Source organism: Lepidochelys kempii, chromosome 13 (genome assembly GCF_965140265.1).
Source record: "Lepidochelys kempii isolate rLepKem1 chromosome 13, rLepKem1.hap2, whole genome shotgun sequence".
Lineage (NCBI taxonomy): Eukaryota > Metazoa > Chordata > Testudines > Cheloniidae > Lepidochelys > Lepidochelys kempii.
The window spans coordinates 208,561-225,237 of NC_133268.1; the positions used below are offsets into that span (position 1 = coordinate 208,561).

At 55.5% G+C, this 16,677-nt stretch overlaps 1 protein-coding gene across 5 annotated transcripts in view; it reads left to right on the plus strand.

Moving 5' to 3' along the window:
• CDH22 (cadherin 22) overlaps positions 1–16,677 on the plus strand; it is a 206,743-nt gene that overhangs the window by 109,173 nt on the left and 80,893 nt on the right. For all 5 annotated transcript variants that reach the window (XR_012154631.1, XM_073308961.1, XM_073308962.1 and 2 more), the window contains one exon: positions 16,446–16,613. Coding sequence is in view for 4 of the 5 variants with exons in the window: in XM_073308961.1 (XP_073165062.1) it covers positions 16,446–16,613 (168 nt within the window). In the remaining variant the exon portion in view is untranslated. The remainder of the gene's footprint in view (positions 1–16,445; positions 16,614–16,677) is intronic.

The following is a 16,677-nucleotide window of genomic DNA, read 5'->3' on the forward strand; positions in this document are numbered from 1 at the left end:
CACTTGTGTCTTGTAGGAGCCAAATTTCATCCACACGTTGAAACTAAGCCTGCAAGTTTTGTGTGCTTGGACCAGGTCTCCACCCTGCATGGGCAAGGACTGTAAGGCCAGTTAAAAAGGCACAGAGCTGGTGTTCTGCATGCACAAAACTTGCAGGTGCCATTTCCACTGACAGCTTTGAAAACATCCCATTTTGGTAGTGGCTGAAGTGGTGACTCTGTAGAGCGAGTGAAGCTTTCTAGGAGGCTTTGGGTGATAAGACATGAACATGAGTCTGAGCAATTAGCGTATAAAGAGCCAGGCCCATTGGCCATTCCATCTGGGTTCTGAGAGTGGCTTTCTGGTGCAGCGTCAGGGGTGTCTTTTCTCCTCGTCACGGCCACTGCACGTCTCTGCCAGCTCAGTGACCCGGGATGTTGTGCTGTGCTGGGTGGTGAATAGCCAGGGGACCTAGTAATAGCAAGGCACAATGGAGCAGGAGCAGCACAAGGAAACACTGTTTAACAGCACGTCTGTACAGCACTAGCCCTGCCTAGAATCGCTTCCCTAGCAGGTGCTCAGGGAGCCTTTTATTCTGTTGTAGCTGTTTGTAAACAGTAATTTCAGCCATTGGCAGTGAGGTTTTAGCACCTTCTGTCGCTGAGGCCCAGGCTCTGGGTTCTTGTCATTCTTAGTGCCAGGAGGGAACATTTCCCTGCAAACGGAGAGGGGATGGGGAGCTGCAGGCTGGCCATAGAGTGAGAGGAACAGGCTGAGGAATGAAAGGGCTGGTGCCAGGGATGAACCCGGGCTCTGTCTAGCTGGACACAAAAAGAAAAGGAGTACTTGAGGCACCTTAGAGATTAAATTTGTTAGTCTCTAAGGTGCCACAAGTCCTCCTTTTCTTTTTGCGGATACAGACTAACACGGCTGCTACTCTGAAATCTGGACACAGAGGCCAGTGCAGATTGGTCTTTCCCTATCCCAGCTTCATGCACCCTGCCCCCACCTGACAGCAGTACAGACACCCCAACGAGTGTTTTCCTGCTGCTGGGGGACAAGGGTGGGGAGGTAATATCTTTGATTGGACAACTTTTATTGGTGAGAGAGACACCCAGTAATGCTGCATGGAACTCTTCTGCAGGTCTGGGACAGGGACTCCAGCATCACAGCTAAACACAAGGGGGAAACAGATTGTTTAGCATAAGTAGTTAACACACATTTCCAGGGACCATTCAGAGTGAAGTTGCCTGTCAAAACCCTTCCAGTCAGAGGGGAAAGGAGGGGGGTGGTGGTGTTAGTGGGTTATATATTGTTGTAATAGCCATAAATCCAGTGTCAATGTTCAGTCCGGGATTTTTAGTGGCTAGCTAAGTTATGAATTTAAGCTCCCAGGCTCCTTGCGTCATGCAGGTATCCTTTGAGGACAGGGACTGAGAGGTCAGATAGTGATCCCTTTGCAAGAAGTGTTCCCCCACAGGTGATAGGGTGTTTCTGTCTTGTCATTTTCCTGTGAGAGTTAATTCGAGTGCGCAGTGGCTGGTTTCACTGGCATGGTGGTCGTAGGGGCGTTCAGTGCACTGGATGAGGAATATCAGATGTTGTGATCAGCATGTGTGGGACCCATGGGTCCCCAAGGTGTGTTGTGGGGGGTTGATCATTGTAGCCGTGGAGATGTGTGTAGGTTTTGCATCTGTTGATCTAGCTGGCTCTGCAATGATCAACACTCCCCACAATCCACCTTTCAAGACCCATAGGTCTACACATGCCGATTACAACATGTGGTGTACCTCGTGAAGTGGGGGAAAGATAAAAGCCAGCAAGATAGGACCTCACCCACCTTGTCTCTCTAATCATAGAATCATAGACGATTAGGGTTCAAAGAGACCTCAGGAGGTCATCTAGTCCAACCCCCTGCTCAAAGCAGGACCAACCCCAACTAAATCATCCCAGCCAAGGCTTTGTCCAGCCAGGCCTTAAAAACCTCTAAGGATGGAGATTTCACCACCTCCCTAGTCAGTTGGTTTCAAACTGCGGGTCATGATCCAGTACTGGGTCGCGGAATATAAGGCACTGGGTCGTGGTGGCTCTGGTCAGCACCACCGACCAGGCTGTTAAAAGTCCCGCCGACAGTGCTGCCTGGCTAAGGCAGGCTAGTTCCTACCTGTTCTGATACTGTGCTGCTCCCCGGAAGCGTCCAGCAGCAGGTCCGGCTCCTAGGCAGCACCTAGCTCCATGGGGCTCCGTGCGTTGCCCCCACCCCAACCACTGACTCTGCACTCCCATTGGCCAGTTTCTGGCCAATGGGTGCTGGGTGTGTGTGTCTGCAGGTGAGAACCACATGGAACCTCTTGAGCGCCTCTGCCTAAGAGCTGGACCTGCTGCTGGCTGCTTCCAGGGCGCAGCACGATACGCAGTGCCAGGACAGGCAGGAAGCCTGCCTTAGCGCTCCCACTGCGCTGCTGACTGGGAGCTGCCTGAGTTAAGACTGCGCCCCAATCCCCTGCTCCAACCCTAAGCCCACCCCCAAACTCGGAGCCCCTTCCTGCACCCCAAACCCCTCATCCCCGGCCCCACTCCAGAGCCTGCACCCCCAGCCCAGAGCCCTGACCCCTTCCACACCCCAACTCCCTGTCCCAGCCCAGAGCCCCCTCCTACATGCTGAACCCCTCATTCCTGGCCCCACCCCGCAGCCCTCACCTCCGCACCCCAACTCTCTGCCCCAGCCCTGAGCCCCTCCCACACCCCAAAACCCTCATCCCCAGCTCCACTGGGTCGTGGGCCTCAACAATTTTCTTTAACTTGATGTCATGGAGTCCCTGGGCGATGGTCTGGAACTGCTCCCCATGAAGCCAGTCAGGACTCTGGGGCAGTCACCTTTCTGTGAGCAGCCTGTCTTCAGGACACACAGCTCACACAGCTTCCACCTTCCTGGGTCTGACCTCGGAGCATTCAGCATCCTCTGCCCCTCCATGCGCTTCCCACAGCGAGTCCGCCCAGGCGGGGCTCCTGGGGAAGCCAGAGGGTCCTGCCCCCCAACTCCGCAGTCAGACGTGACTCTCAGCCAGCCAGTAAAACAGAGGTTTATTAGACGACAGGAACACGGTCTAACACAGAGCTTGCAGGTGCAGAGAACAGGACCCCTCAGCTGGGTCCATTTTAGGGGGGCAGCGAGCCAGACTACCCGTCTGCCCTTCACTCCAAGTCCCAGCCAGCCCCAAACTGAAACTCCCTCCAGCCCCCACTCCTCTGGGCTTTGTCCCTTTCCTGGGCCAGGAGGTCACCTGATTCCTTTGATCTCCAACCCTTTAGCTCTCATCTTGCAGGGGGGAAGGGCCCAGGCCATCAGTTTCCAGGAAACAGGGTGTCGGCCATTCTCTATGTCCAGACCCCTGCACACACCTACCCTCTAGGGCTCTGCAAGGATCATACACGCTTACCCCACCACCTAGAGACTTAAGAACTGCATAGGGGAAACTTAGGCACCTCCACACTATTCAGAGGAAACATTAAGAACAGTCCCACTTTGTCACACTTGAGTCGCCAGAAAAAAAGTTTGAAATCCACTGCCCTAGATAACCGATTCCAGTGCTTCACCATCCTCCTAGTGAAATAGTTTTTCCTAATATCCAACCTAGACCTCCCCCGCTGCAACTTGAGACCATTACTCCTCGTTCTCTCATCTGCTACCACTGAGAACAGTCTAGATCCACCCTCTTTAGAACCCCCTTTCAGCTAGTTGAAAGCAGCCATCAAATCCCTCCTCATTCTTCTCTTCCGCAGACTTTGTCTTTGTCTACACTACACAGCTTTTAGGGACACAGCCGTCGCAAGAAGTCAGGCAGTGTAAACGCTGTTTTTCGGCACTTTTGCGGACAAAATACTTCCACCCCCTACTCCTGCCGACAAGGAGCAGTTTACACTGACACTTGTTTTGTCTGTCTCTGAACCATACGGATGCAAACCAGTCACAGGATTTGTGCCCCTTGGGATGGGGAGACCGCTAAACAGAGCTCCTTTTGAATTCCTCTTGGGACCCTGTGCTGGCAGCGCATCTGAGTGTGCGCATAAATGTGTCGGGTGCGTGTTTGGCTGCACTCACGGGGTTGCATTGACCTACGTGGGGACTTTCTCTATCAGCCCCAAACAGCCCCTGCTGTCTCGGGATTATCCGCCTGAGCCCTGGGCAGGGACAGGCAGCTTTGAACTGGGACGATCCCATGTCCCCAGGCGTGAGCTGCTTCCAAGGAGATTCCTCTGTTTTGTGTTTCTGTGATTCTCTCTCCTTTAAGACACACTGGGCCTTTAAGGAAGGTCAGTTGGTTTGGGACAAATTGTGTGTTTGGTGTGCGGAGAGTGAGGGCCTATTTACTCGTGTAAAGTGGAAATTAGTATTTGATGTCGAGAGAGATTTGGGATTTAGCTTCATTTTGTGCTGTCATAGGCTGCCCCTCCCTTTCCCACCCCACCCTAGTCCACTGCCCTCCCCCGGGACTAAGTCCTCTGGGCCTGTCTGTTACAGCTTGGCTGCTAGATGGCCTCTTGGGGCACAGGCTCCTAAGCAGCTGGCAGGAAGAGTGGCCATTTCCTGGCTGCAGTAAATCCACACCATGCATAGCTCTCCCTTCTGAATCGCCTTATCCCTTCATCGGCAGCAGCAGCCATCCTGTGTCCCGGCAGCTCCCACTGCTCTGAGTGCCATCCTGCATCCCCACGGCCCCCGCTGCGTGCTCAGGTCGGTGTAACTTATGTCGTTTGGGGGTGGCTTATTCACACCCCTGAGCGATATAAGTTGCACAGGTAGAAGTGGTAGTTTGAACAAGTCCTTAGTGGCACCTTGCCCAGGTTCCCTGAGCCTGTCCCGTTCGCCCCCCTACCCCACAGGTCTCCTGAGCCAAGGGTTGGGGGATGGGTCCAAGCCTGATGAACTAGTGAAATGTAGGTGATCCTGGGCCCTGTGTAGAGAGACTGGCATGTCTGTGTGTGCACACGTCCCTGTGCCCTGCTGGCCACCGGCCCCACATATCTCCCACACGCTATTTTGTCCCCTGCTCCTGCCTCCTCTCTGCTCCTTGTCACTGTTTCTCACCTGCCCTCTGGATACGTTACAGTGATTTTTATCTCTTTGGGGGTGGGGGAATATCCAGCAACATGGACAGGAAATGAAACTACCGAGTCTCTCTCAGCAATTGCATCATTTTCCTTCCATAGATAAAGATTCTGCTCTCCAGGTATTTTCCATCATTTGAAGACATGTTTTGTCTTGTTGCTATTAACCCTTGAAAGTCTGATCCTGAAGTGTATTTCCTCCATCAGCTGTGCACACGGCTGTGTCATTGTAGGGCTGCTCCCGAGCCCTGGGCTGCCCTCGCTGCTGTGTTACTGTAGGGCTGCTCCCGAGCCCTGGGCTGCCCTCGCTGCTGTGTCATTGTAGGGCTGCTCCCGAGCCCTGGGCTGCCCTTGCTGCTGTGTCATTGTAGGGCTGCTCCCGAGCCCTGGGCTGCCCTCGCTGCTGTGTTACTGTAGGGCTGCTCCCGAGCCCTGGGCTGCCCTCGCTGCTGTCTCATTGTAGGGCTGCTCCCGAGCCCTGGGCTGCCCTCGCTGCTGTGTTACTGTAGGGCTGCTCCCGAGCCCTGGGCTGCCCTCGCTGCTGTGTCATTGTAGGGCTGCTCCCGAGCCCTGGGCTGCCCTCGCTGCTGTGTCATTGTAGGGCTGCTCCCGAGCCCTGGGCTGCCCTCGCTGCTGTGTTACTGTAGGGCTGCTCCCGAGCCCTGGGCTGCCCTCGCTGCTGTGTTACTGTAGGGCTGCTCCCGAGCCCTGGGCTGCCCTCGCTGCTGTGTCATTGTAGGGCTGCTCCCGAGCCCTGGGCTGCCCTCGCTGCTGTGTCATTGTAGGGCTGCTCCCGAGCCCTGGGCTGCCCTCGCTGCTGTGTTACTGTAGGGCTGCTCCCGAGCCCTGGGCTGCCCTCGCTGCTGTCTCATTGTAGGGCTGCTCCCGAGCCCTGGGCTGCCCTCGCTGCTGTGTTACTGTAGGGCTGCTCCCGAGCCCTGGGCTGCCCTCGCTGCTGTGTCATTGTAGGGCTGCTCCCGAGCCCTGGGCTGCCCTCGCTGCTGTGTCATTGTAGGGCTGCTCCCGAGCCCTGGGCTGCCCTCGCTGCTGTGTCACTGTAGGGCTGCTCCCGAGCCCTGGGCTGCCCTCGCTGCTGTGTCATTGTAGGGCTGCTCCCGAGCCCTGGGCTGCCCTCGCTGCTGTCTCATTGTAGGGCTGCTCCCGAACCCTGGGCTGCCCTCGCTGCTGTGTCATTGTAGGGCTGCTCCCGAGCCCTGGGCTGCCCTCGCTGCTGTCTCATTGTAGGGCTGCTCCCGAGCCCTGGGCTGCCCTCGCTGCCGTCTCATTGTAGGGCTGCTCCCGAGCCCTGGGCTGCCCTCGCTGCTGTCTCATTGTAGGGCTGCTCCCGAGCCCTGGGCTGCCCTCGCTGCTGTCTCATTGTAGGGCTGCTCCCGAGCCCTGGGCTGCCCTCGCTGCTGTGTCATTGTAGGGCTGCTCCCGAGCCCTGGGCTGCCCTCGCTGCTGTCTCATTGTAGGGCTGCTCCCGAGCCCTGGGCTGCCCTCGCTGCTGTCTCATTGTAGGGCTGCTCCCGAGCCCTGGGCTGCCCTCGCTGCTGTGTTACTGTAGGGCTGCTCCCGAGCCCTGGGCTGCCCTCGCTGCTGTGTCATTGTAGGGCTGCTCCCGAGCCCTGGGCTGCCCTCGCTGCTGTGTTACTGTAGGGCTGCTCCCGAGCCCTGGGCTGCCCTCGCTGCTGTGTCATTGTAGGGCTGCTCCCGAGCCCTGGGCTGCCCTCGCTGCTGTGTCATTGTAGGGCTGCTCCCGAGCCCTGGGCTGCCCTCGCTGCTGTGTTACTGTAGGGCTGCTCCCGAGCCCTGGGCTGCCCTCGCTGCTGTGTCATTGTAGGGCTGCTCCCGAGCCCTGGGCTGCCCTCGCTGCTGTGTTACTGTAGGGCTGCTCCCGAGCCCTGGGCTGCCCTCGCTGCTGTCTCATTGTAGGGCTGCTCCCGAGCCCTGGGCTGCCCTCGCTGCTGTGTTACTGTAGGGCTGCTCCCGAGCCCTGGGCTGCCCTCGCTGCTGTGTCATTGTAGGGCTGCTCCCGAGCCCTGGGCTGCCCTCGCTGCTGTGTTACTGTAGGGCTGCTCCCGAGCCCTGGGCTGCCCTCGCTGCTGTGTTACTGTAGGGCTGCTCCCGAGCCCTGGGCTGCCCTCGCTGCTGTGTCATTGTAGGGCTGCTCCCGAGCCCTGGGCTGCCCTCGCTGCTGTGTTACTGTAGGGCTGCTCCCGAGCCCTGGGCTGCCCTCGCTGCTGTCTCATTGTAGGGCTGCTCCCGAGCCCTGGGCTGCCCTCGCTGCTGTCTCATTGTAGGGCTGCTCCCAAGCCCTGGGCTGCCCTCGCTGCTGTCTCATTGTAGGGCTGCTCCCGAGCCCTGGGCTGCCCTCGCTGCTGTGTTACTGTAGGGCTGCTCCCGAGCCCTGGGCTGCCCTCGCTGCTGTGTCATTGTAGGGCTGCTCCCGAGCCCTGGGCTGCCCTCGCTGCTGTGTCATTGTAGGGCTGCTCCCGAGCCCTGGGCTGCCCTCGCTGCTGTGTTACTGTAGGGCTGCTTCAGTTCTGCTGGATTTACTCCCCCTGAGCCCTAGATAGCCCAGACCCGTGGAGTTTCAGGGCCCACCTCCTTCCCCAGGCTTTGGCTAGGGGGGAGTGGTGGGCTGGGCTAGGAGGGGGAGTTGGAGCAAGGCTTGGATTTGATATAACCTCTGGCTGATTATTTCCTTGTTTCCTGGCTTGGAGTTGGCGGATGAGTGTGGCTTCACCATTATGTGCCTGAAGTTTGAATTGCGGCCGTGTGCCCACAGCCTGGGAGCACAGGCCCTTCATCCTGGTTGCTCATTGAAACAGATAAAGGACCCACAGCAGAGGCCACTGGATGCACCAGGGCAACCTGCCCCTCCTCAGTGGTGGTCTTTGCATCTTGGCTCCTGCGCTCAAAGGGCGTAGGAAGAGCAGGACAGGAAAGGCCCCCTTGGCAAAGTCTCAGTGACCTCCCTTGGAGCAGGCCTTGGCCGAGGGCACAAAAAAGTGCAGCCGGGCCCTGGCCTGGCCGTTCTTGAGCTGGGGCGGGTGAGTGTGACCCCCCCCATGCAGAGGGCAGAATGAGTCGCTGGAAGGCAGAGTTCAGAATGCAGGTGTGTCAGGGGAGCGCAGGGCTTGTGTCAGTGAGGAGTGTGAGGGAGAGGGAGTGACCTGCTGGGAGTGGATTCTGGGGAAACCTGTCAGGGCTGAGGGGGGAGTAGCCCCGCGGGGGTGCCCTGCTAGGGTGTTGGAACCCCACGTGAAGAGAAAAGCCACCCTGTCAAGGCGGTTGCATTTTCCAAGCGTTATTCCTGAGCATGGGATGTTGCTGCGAGCCAGTCCGTTGGCCTCAGCTGGGGGCGGAGTAGGACACTGTCACTGTGATCAAAGGAGATCCCAGGGCCAGCCATGTCGCTGTCAGAGCTGGGAGAGGCCAGAATCAGGCGAGCAGCAGGCTGCCTCACCTCTCTTCTCTCAGGCTCCTGCCTGTGGTGAGGCTGGGTTCCAGGGCAATGCTGTGTCACTGGGAGTTCCCGCCCCAGCCACGGCAGCCCCGCACACTGGCTCTGAGTGTGTAAAAATGGCACCTCAGCTTTGCAACACGACGGGTCAGCCCCGCTGCCGAGTGGCATCACCGGGAGAGAACCATGCCGCTTGCTCAGTAACCCCAGCCTGTCTCCACTGAGGCGCAGCCTGCATGTGGGGAGCAGGCAGGCACCATGCTCACCCAGTGCCCACCAGGCATGGGGCAGCAGCGGGGAGGTGCTGATGGACTGGGAGGCTCGGGAAGCAGTGATGAGTGCTGAAGGGCTGAGGATGGATGGCTCTGATGCTCCCACACAATGCATCAGGCTTGGGACACAGAAATCTGACGGCGCCTCATGCCTTCCCAGAAGGGGACATAATGAAAGCTGGCAAATAACATGGCATTTCCATGTCCTGCACAGGCAGGTATGTGCACCTGGAAGGGACCTGCCCATCAAAGTCTGTTCAGGTGAGTTTGGCAGCCCCCTGGACCAGCTTGCTAAAACCCTGGCCGAGTCACTGGGGTGGGTCCTGCCCACGCTCTCCTCTCTGGCAGGGCATTGTGGTGGGTGTGGGGTGGTCTGTCTTGTTTCCTTGGGGTAGGAGCCCCAGGATGTGGACTCGTAGCCCCCTGAGCTGGAAGCATCGAGAGCGAGTAACCTGCAGGGTGTTTGGATTTCTGGGAGGCATTTACCCAGCTGAGAACTTGTCCTGCTTTGGTTTTATCGCCCAAAGAGTGTCTGCCATTGAGCCAGTTTGATGGCGTTTGTGTGACTATGTAAGTGTCCCGTAGCGTTGTAATTATTCTCTGTGATTAATCTGGCTCCTGCTGGAAAGCCATGCACAGCAGGCACTGGAGGGTATGTCGTTACATGGCTGCATTATACAGCTATAATAGACACTGACAAAAACTGAAAAGACACAGCTGGATGTAAGGGGGTTCTTGTCAGAGAGTGGCGTGGCTGGAAGTCTTTGGGCAGGACAGATTGTCTTGCTGTTCTCCTTGTTTGGGAAAGCAGCAGATCTGTGGGCCTGGGGAGGAAGCTGCTGGGGCCAGCCCCATGCAGCTGAACCCTGGCTGCTGGTTTTATCCTTTTCTTTATATCCTTGGCTGTGCTGTGTCTAGTCCCCAGGAAGGTGGGTTCCTCAGGATGGGGCTGGGGGAGGGGGACCATGTTAGGTCCTTCTACCAAGCCTCAGCAGAATGGAATCAGAAGTAGGAGCTTCCCACTCTCTCTGAGAGGGACCGGTCCTTTCCCAGTTGTGAGACATGTGTGTGTTTAATGACCCTCTGTACTTCCCCAGCACCATTCAGCTGAGGCTCTCAGAGCACTTTACGGGCTGGAATAAAGTCTCACTCCCCCATGTGGCCATGGGGGAGCTGGTGAGTAGCAGGTGGGTTTGTCTCAAGCCACAGCTAAGTGGGACCATGACCCCAAAAAAATCAAACCCAGACCTGAAACTTCTCAGAGATTCATAGAATTTAAGGCTAGAAAGACCATTCTGATCATCCCGTCTGACTTCTGGAACCACACAGGCCACAGACCCTCGCCCAGGGATTCCTGCAGCCAGCCCGTAGCTTCTGACTGAGCTAAAGCAGATCTTAGAAAGAAACATTCTGGAGGTTCATGGAAATGGGTGAATTGGGCCAGAAGTAGCAGCACTAGCATTCCACAGGATGGGGTCTGCACAGGCCCACCAAAGCCACAGAATGGTCCTGCACCAGCCTGGAGAGCTGGGATGCACTGACAAGTCATATCCCTGGCCAGCACAGCCCTGGGCCTTTTGGGGTTTACTTTCTACTAGGATGTAGTTGGTCCCATGGGGATATCGTGGGGTGCAGCTGGACCGGGTATTGCGCTGTGTGGGGGCATTGGAGTGTGTGGCTGGGCCAGATACCGCACTGTTTAGGGGTGTCGGGGGTGCGGCTGGGCTGGGTAATGTGCTGTGTGGGGGCATCATGGGGTGTGGCAGGGTATTGATGTGATGCTCCCATCCCATGCGGTATGGAGTTGTTGTGGGATGTGGCTGGGCTGGGTACTGTGCTGCAAGGGGGCGCCGTGGGATGCGGCTGGGTCAGGTACTGAGCTGTGTGGGGGCATTGGGGGGCACGACTGGGCCAGGTACCGCACTACAAGGGGACATTGGGGGGTGTGGCTGGGATGGGTACCATGCTGTGTGGGGGCATCGGGGGTGCGGCTGGGTCGGGTACTGAGCTGTGTGGGGCATTGGGGGGCACAGTTGGGCCAGGTACTGCGCTGCAAGGGGGCGTCGGGGGGTGTGGCTGGGTCGGGTACCGTGCTGTGTGGGAGCGTCGGGGGGTGTGGCTGGGACGGGTACCGCGCTGAAGGGGCTGTCGTGGGGTGCGGCTGAGCCAAGTACTGTGCTGTGTGGGGACCTTGGAGGGTGCGGCTGGACCGGGTACCGCGCTGCAAGGGGGCATCGTGGCATGTTTCATTAAGTGGCTCAGTTAAACCATTACAACTATGCTGAATGCAGGAGCTTTTCTGTCTCATCGCAATTCAGCGCTATTGTGCTGACAAGAATCGTTTTCATTATAAAACACTTCATACCCCTTTAATTAACAGAATTGCTGAAATGTGAATGCAATGGTGCTTCCCCAGAAATAACAGTTTAATATTCAGAGCCGGATGACTGGGTCTGACTGTAAATGCTGCCAACCAGCCTGCTCGCCCCACAGCTCCCAGGGATCAGCCTGCTATGTAGCTTAGTCCCATGGGGCCAAGGGCTCACCGAGAGGGGTCCCTCCCACTAGGGCCTTGTTTCTTCCAGTGCTCTTTAAAAATGCAAACCCCAAACCTCCCTGAGGGGGCGTGACAAGATGTGGGGAAGAGCATCAGCTAAAGGTCTCCACCCTCCTGCATCCACGCCCTCTGGCAGTGGGAATGGCAGCAGCCAATACAGACTGCATTGGCAGCGTCTCTCACAGGGAAACAATTCTATCCAAACAGACACAAAGCAAGAAAGGGAGTCTGCAGCCATGGGGCTGACACGGGGAGCTGTCCAGGGAGTCATGGGGAGAGACTGAGCCCCTTGGGTGTAGCGGTGGCAGAAATCTAAATTTATCTGCAATGCAGAGGGCGCCACATCCAGTTCACCTGGAGCTATTCCCAGTCCTCTGTAGAAAGGTCTTTCTGGAACTGACCTCAGCGCCCTGTCCTCCACCCCACCCCGTGCAGCTGCCAGGAGGCATGGACCCCAGGGAAGGGAAGGAGCATACAGAGCGGTCCATGAGTCACTTTTGAGTGCACAGGAAAGCAGGTGCTGGATTGATGGGAGTGCGTGGGAACCTGCTTGAGGTAAGGTAGGCGAAATGGATCCTCCCTTTGATTCATCGGACCGAAGGCAGCGAAAGTGCTGCTTGGAGAGTCCGGGGTAATTACAGAACCGAAATGACAGAGTCCAGGGGGAGGTGGGATGGGTGAAATTGTGCCTGTCCACGAGAGTGAGGGACCTGCAGGGATCGGAGACAATGGTGATGTCTTCGTAATAAATCCTAATGATGATAATCACTGGAATAATTGCTAGTTTCAGAAAGCATCGCCAGCTCCTTTAGTGCCTGCAAATGTCATCAGAGAGAGAGAGAGAGAAATGTCTGTTCCTCGCTGTTCAGTGGCTCCTCCTGGCTTCCTTCAACTTGAGGTTCTGAGTATTGTCCTGGAACATTTCTGGCTCCCCAGGACTCTGCTTCTTTGCTCCCATGGGCTCCCCACCTCTCAAGCCTGGCCTCTGGGGAGAGGTGAACAAGGGCATGTGAGGGGCTGGAGCCCAGTGCCTGTTCAGGAGTGGACCGTGTGAGCAGGTCAGGGCCAGACAGGGAACAGACAGGGCTAAATAGCCTGGTCCCCTGCAGGTCTCTCACTGCAGGCTCCTGAGTAAGGGCAAGTCTACACTTAAAACACTGCTGCGCCGCTAGAGTGAGGACATTCCTGCACCTCCTACCAGGAGAAGCCCTCCTGCCGACACAGCACTGTTTACACTGGTGGGGGGCTAGGTCGGTATAACTGCATTGCTCAGGGCTGTGGATTTTTCACACCCCGAGCAATGTAGTTACACCAACATAGATAGGTCTGTCGTGCAGACACAGGGCTCTAGGCTTGATTCTCCCCTCCCTCAAACCAGGTTCAGGCTGGCATTGACTTCATGGGAGTTACTCCTGATGGTCTCAGAGTGCCCTTGGCGACTACTCTGGGCTTGCCACATCCCTGGCAGCACTAGGTATTTGTGACTATACACAAATGCAAGAAGCCTGGGAAACAAGCAGGGAGAACTGGAAGTCCTGGCACAGTCAAGGAATTATGATGTGATTGGAATAACAGAGACTTGGTGGGATAACTCACATGACTGAAGTACTGTCATGGATGGATATAAACTGTTCAGGAAGAACAGGCAGGGCAGAAAAGGTGGGGGAGTTGCACTGTATGTAAGAGAGCAGTATGACTGCTCAGAGCTCTGGTACGAAACTGCAGAAAAACCTGAGAGTCTCTGGATTAAGTTTAGAAGCGTGAGCAACAAGGGTGATGTCGTGGTGCGAGTCTGCTATAGACCACCGGACCAGGGGGATGAGGTGGACAAGGCTTTCTTCTGGCAACTCACGGAAGTTACTAGATCGCAGGCCCTGGTTCTCATGAGAGACTTCAATCACCCTGATATCTGCTGGGAGAGCAATACAGCGGAGCACAGACAAGCCAGGACGTTTTTGGAAAATGTAGGGGACAATTTCCTGGTGCAAGTGCTGGAGCAACCAACTAGGGGCAGAGCTCTTCTTGACCTGCTGCTCACAAACCGGGAAGAATTAGTAGGGGAAGCAAAAGTGGATGGGAACCTGGGAGGCAGTGACCATGAGATGGTCGAGTTCAGGATCCTGACACAGGGAAGAAAAGAGAATACGGACCCTGGACTTCAGAAAAGCAGACTTTGACTACCTCAGGGAACTGATGGGCAGGATCCCCTGGGAGAATAACATGAGGGGGAAAGGAGTCCAGGAGAGCTGGCTATATTTTAAAGAATCCTTATTGAGGTTACAGGGACAAACCATCCCGATGTGTAGAAAGAATGGTAAATATGGCAGGTGATCAGCTTGGCTTAACAGTGAAATCCTTGCTGATCTTAAACACAAAAAAGAAGCTTACAAGAAGTGGAAGCTTGGACAAATGACCAGGGAAGAGTATAAAAATATTGCTCAGGCATGCAGGAGTGAAATCAGGAAGGCCAAATCATGCTTGGAGTTGCAGCTATCAAGAGATGTTAATAGTAACAAGAAGGGTTTCTTCAGGTATGTTAGCAACAAGAAGAAAGTCAAGGAAAGTGTGGGCCCCTTACTGAATGAGGGAGGCAAACGAGTGACAGAGGATGTGGAAAAAGCTAATGTACTCAGTGCTTTTTTGCCTCTGTCTTCACGAACAAGGTCAGCTCCCAGACTACTGCACTGGGCAGCACAGCATGGGGAGGAGGTGACCGGCCCTCCGTGGAGAAAGAAGTGGTTCGGGACTATTTAGGAAAGCTGGACGAGCACAAGTCCATGGGGCTGGATACGGTGCATCCGAGAGTGCTAAAGGCGTTTTGCAGATTGCAGAGCCATTGGCCATTATCTCTGAAAACTAACGGTGATCGGGGGAAGTCCCGGACGACTGGAAAAAGGCTAATGTAGTGCCCAACTTTAAAAAAGGGAAGAAAGAGGATCCTGGGAACTACAGGCCAGTCAGCCTCACCTCAGTCCCTGGAAAAATCATAGAGCAGGTCCTCAAGGAATCAATTCTGAAGCACTTAGAGGAGACGAAAGTGATCAGGAACAGCCAGCATGGATTCACTAAGGGCAAGTCATGCCTGACTAATCTAATTGCCTTCTATGACGAGATAACTGGCTCTGTGGATGAGGGGAAAGCAGTGGACGTGTTATTCTTTGATTTTAGCAAAGCTTTTGACATGGTCTCCCACAGTATTCTTGCCAGCAAGTTAAAGACGTATGAGCTGGATGAATGGAGTATATAGTGGATAGAAAGCTGGCTAGATCGTCAGGCTCAACGGGTAGTGATCAATGGCTCCAGGTCTAGTTGGCAGCCAGTATCAAGGGGAGTGCTCCAAGGGTCGGTCCTGGGACCGGTTTTGTTCAATATCTTCATTAATGATCTGGAGGATGGTGTGGATTGCACCCTCAGCAAGTTTGCAGATGACACTAAACTGGGAGGAATGGTAGATACGCTGGAGGGTAGGGATAGGATACAGAGGGACCTAGACAAATTAGAGGATTGGGCCAAAAGATCTGATGAAGTTCAACAAGGACAAGTGCAGAGTCCTGCACTTAGGACAGAAGAATCCCATGCACTGCTACAGACTAGGGACCAAATGGCTCGGCAGCAGTTCTGCAGAAAAGGGCCTAGGGGTTACAGTGGACAAGAAGCTGGATATGAGTCAACGGTGTGCCCTTGTTGCCAAGAAGGCCAATGGCATTTTGGGATGTCTACATAGGGGCATTGCCAGCAGATCGAGAGATGTGATCATTCCCCTCTATTAGACATTGGTGAGGCCTCATCTGGAGTACTGTGTCCAGTTTTGGGCCCCACGCTACAAGAAGGATGTGGAAAAATTGGAAAGAGTCCAGCAAAGGGCAACCAAAATGATTAGGGGACTGGAACACATGAGTTATGAGGAGAGGCTGAGGGAACTGGGATTGTTTAGTCTACGGAAGAGAAGAATGAGGGGGGATTTGATAGCTGCTTTCAACTACCTGAAGGGGGGTTCCAGAGAGGATTGATCTAGACTGTTCTCAGTGGTATCAAATGACAGAACGATGAGTAATGGTCTCAAGTTGCAGTGGGGGAGGTTTAGGTTGGATATTAGGAAAAACTTTTTCACTAGGAGGGTGGTGAAGCACTGGAATGTGTTACCTAGGGAGGTGGTGGAATCTCCTTCCCTAGAAGTTTTTAAGGTCAGGCTTGACAAAGCCCTGGCTGGGATGATTTGATTGGCGATTGGTCCTGCTTTGAGCAGGGGGTTGGACTAGAACCTCCTGAGGTCCCTTCCAACCCCGATATTCTACGATTCTATGACTCTGTGGTAGTGTCTAGGAGCCCCATGGCGCGAGGCACTGGACAAGCCCGGAACACAAATCTGGGCTCTGCCCCATACAGCTTACACTCCAAGTATGAGAGACAACAGGTGGATTGTGGTAATGCTGTCCTGGGCCCGGGACAGATCTGTGCTTGGTCGGGCAGTACCATTCACACACCCCTTTCTGTGAATGTTTTGGGGGTGTTTGTTTAGCTGGGTTCTGAGCCTGTTCTTGGGGCCTTTCGCTGTTTCATATTAAACATCTTTATTTTTGTGCGTTATAACAAGACAGCTGGTACTTAGCTTCTCCTGGTGAAACAAGCAATGACAAACCCAGCTGGTGTGGCTAAGCCCCTGCCCAAGTTTGCCCATAGATCCTGATGCAGGCACATGAAACCTCTTGTTTCCTACTAAATGACCTGGCTCCATCCCGGCCCTCCCACCGCTGCCCCGGGTGGTTGGGGCTGTTTGCTTGCGGAGTTGTCAGGTTTTCTGCAGGGCAATGCCCATGTCCCCCCTGCTTTTCTGGGCCCAGCCTAAGTCGTTGCACTGCTAATGCTCCTCCCTCAGCTGAGTCCTGCTGGCAAGAGAAGGTGAAGGGCTCGTGCCTTGTGACCATGCTCTGGCCTTGAGCCTGGCCTACAGGATTCCATGACCTGCTCCCAGGGGAGGGTGGAAGTGAGAAGGGTGCTCCGTGGGCTGATGGGCCACCCTTGCATTCACACTCACTGCTTCCCCTTTGGTCTTTTCCAGGTGTGATCCGGACGGCAGTGGCAAATCTGGACAGAGAAACTCAGGACCGGTATGAAGTGGTGATCCAAGCCACGGACATGGCAGGGCAGCTGGGTGGCCTCTCTGGATCCACCACGGTCACAATTGTGATCACAGACGTCAACGACAACCCTCCACGATTCCCACAGAGTAAGAGTCGCTGTTCCCTGTCCCGGGGGTCTTGCAGGCAGTCTGGTGCTGAGCCAGCCACTGC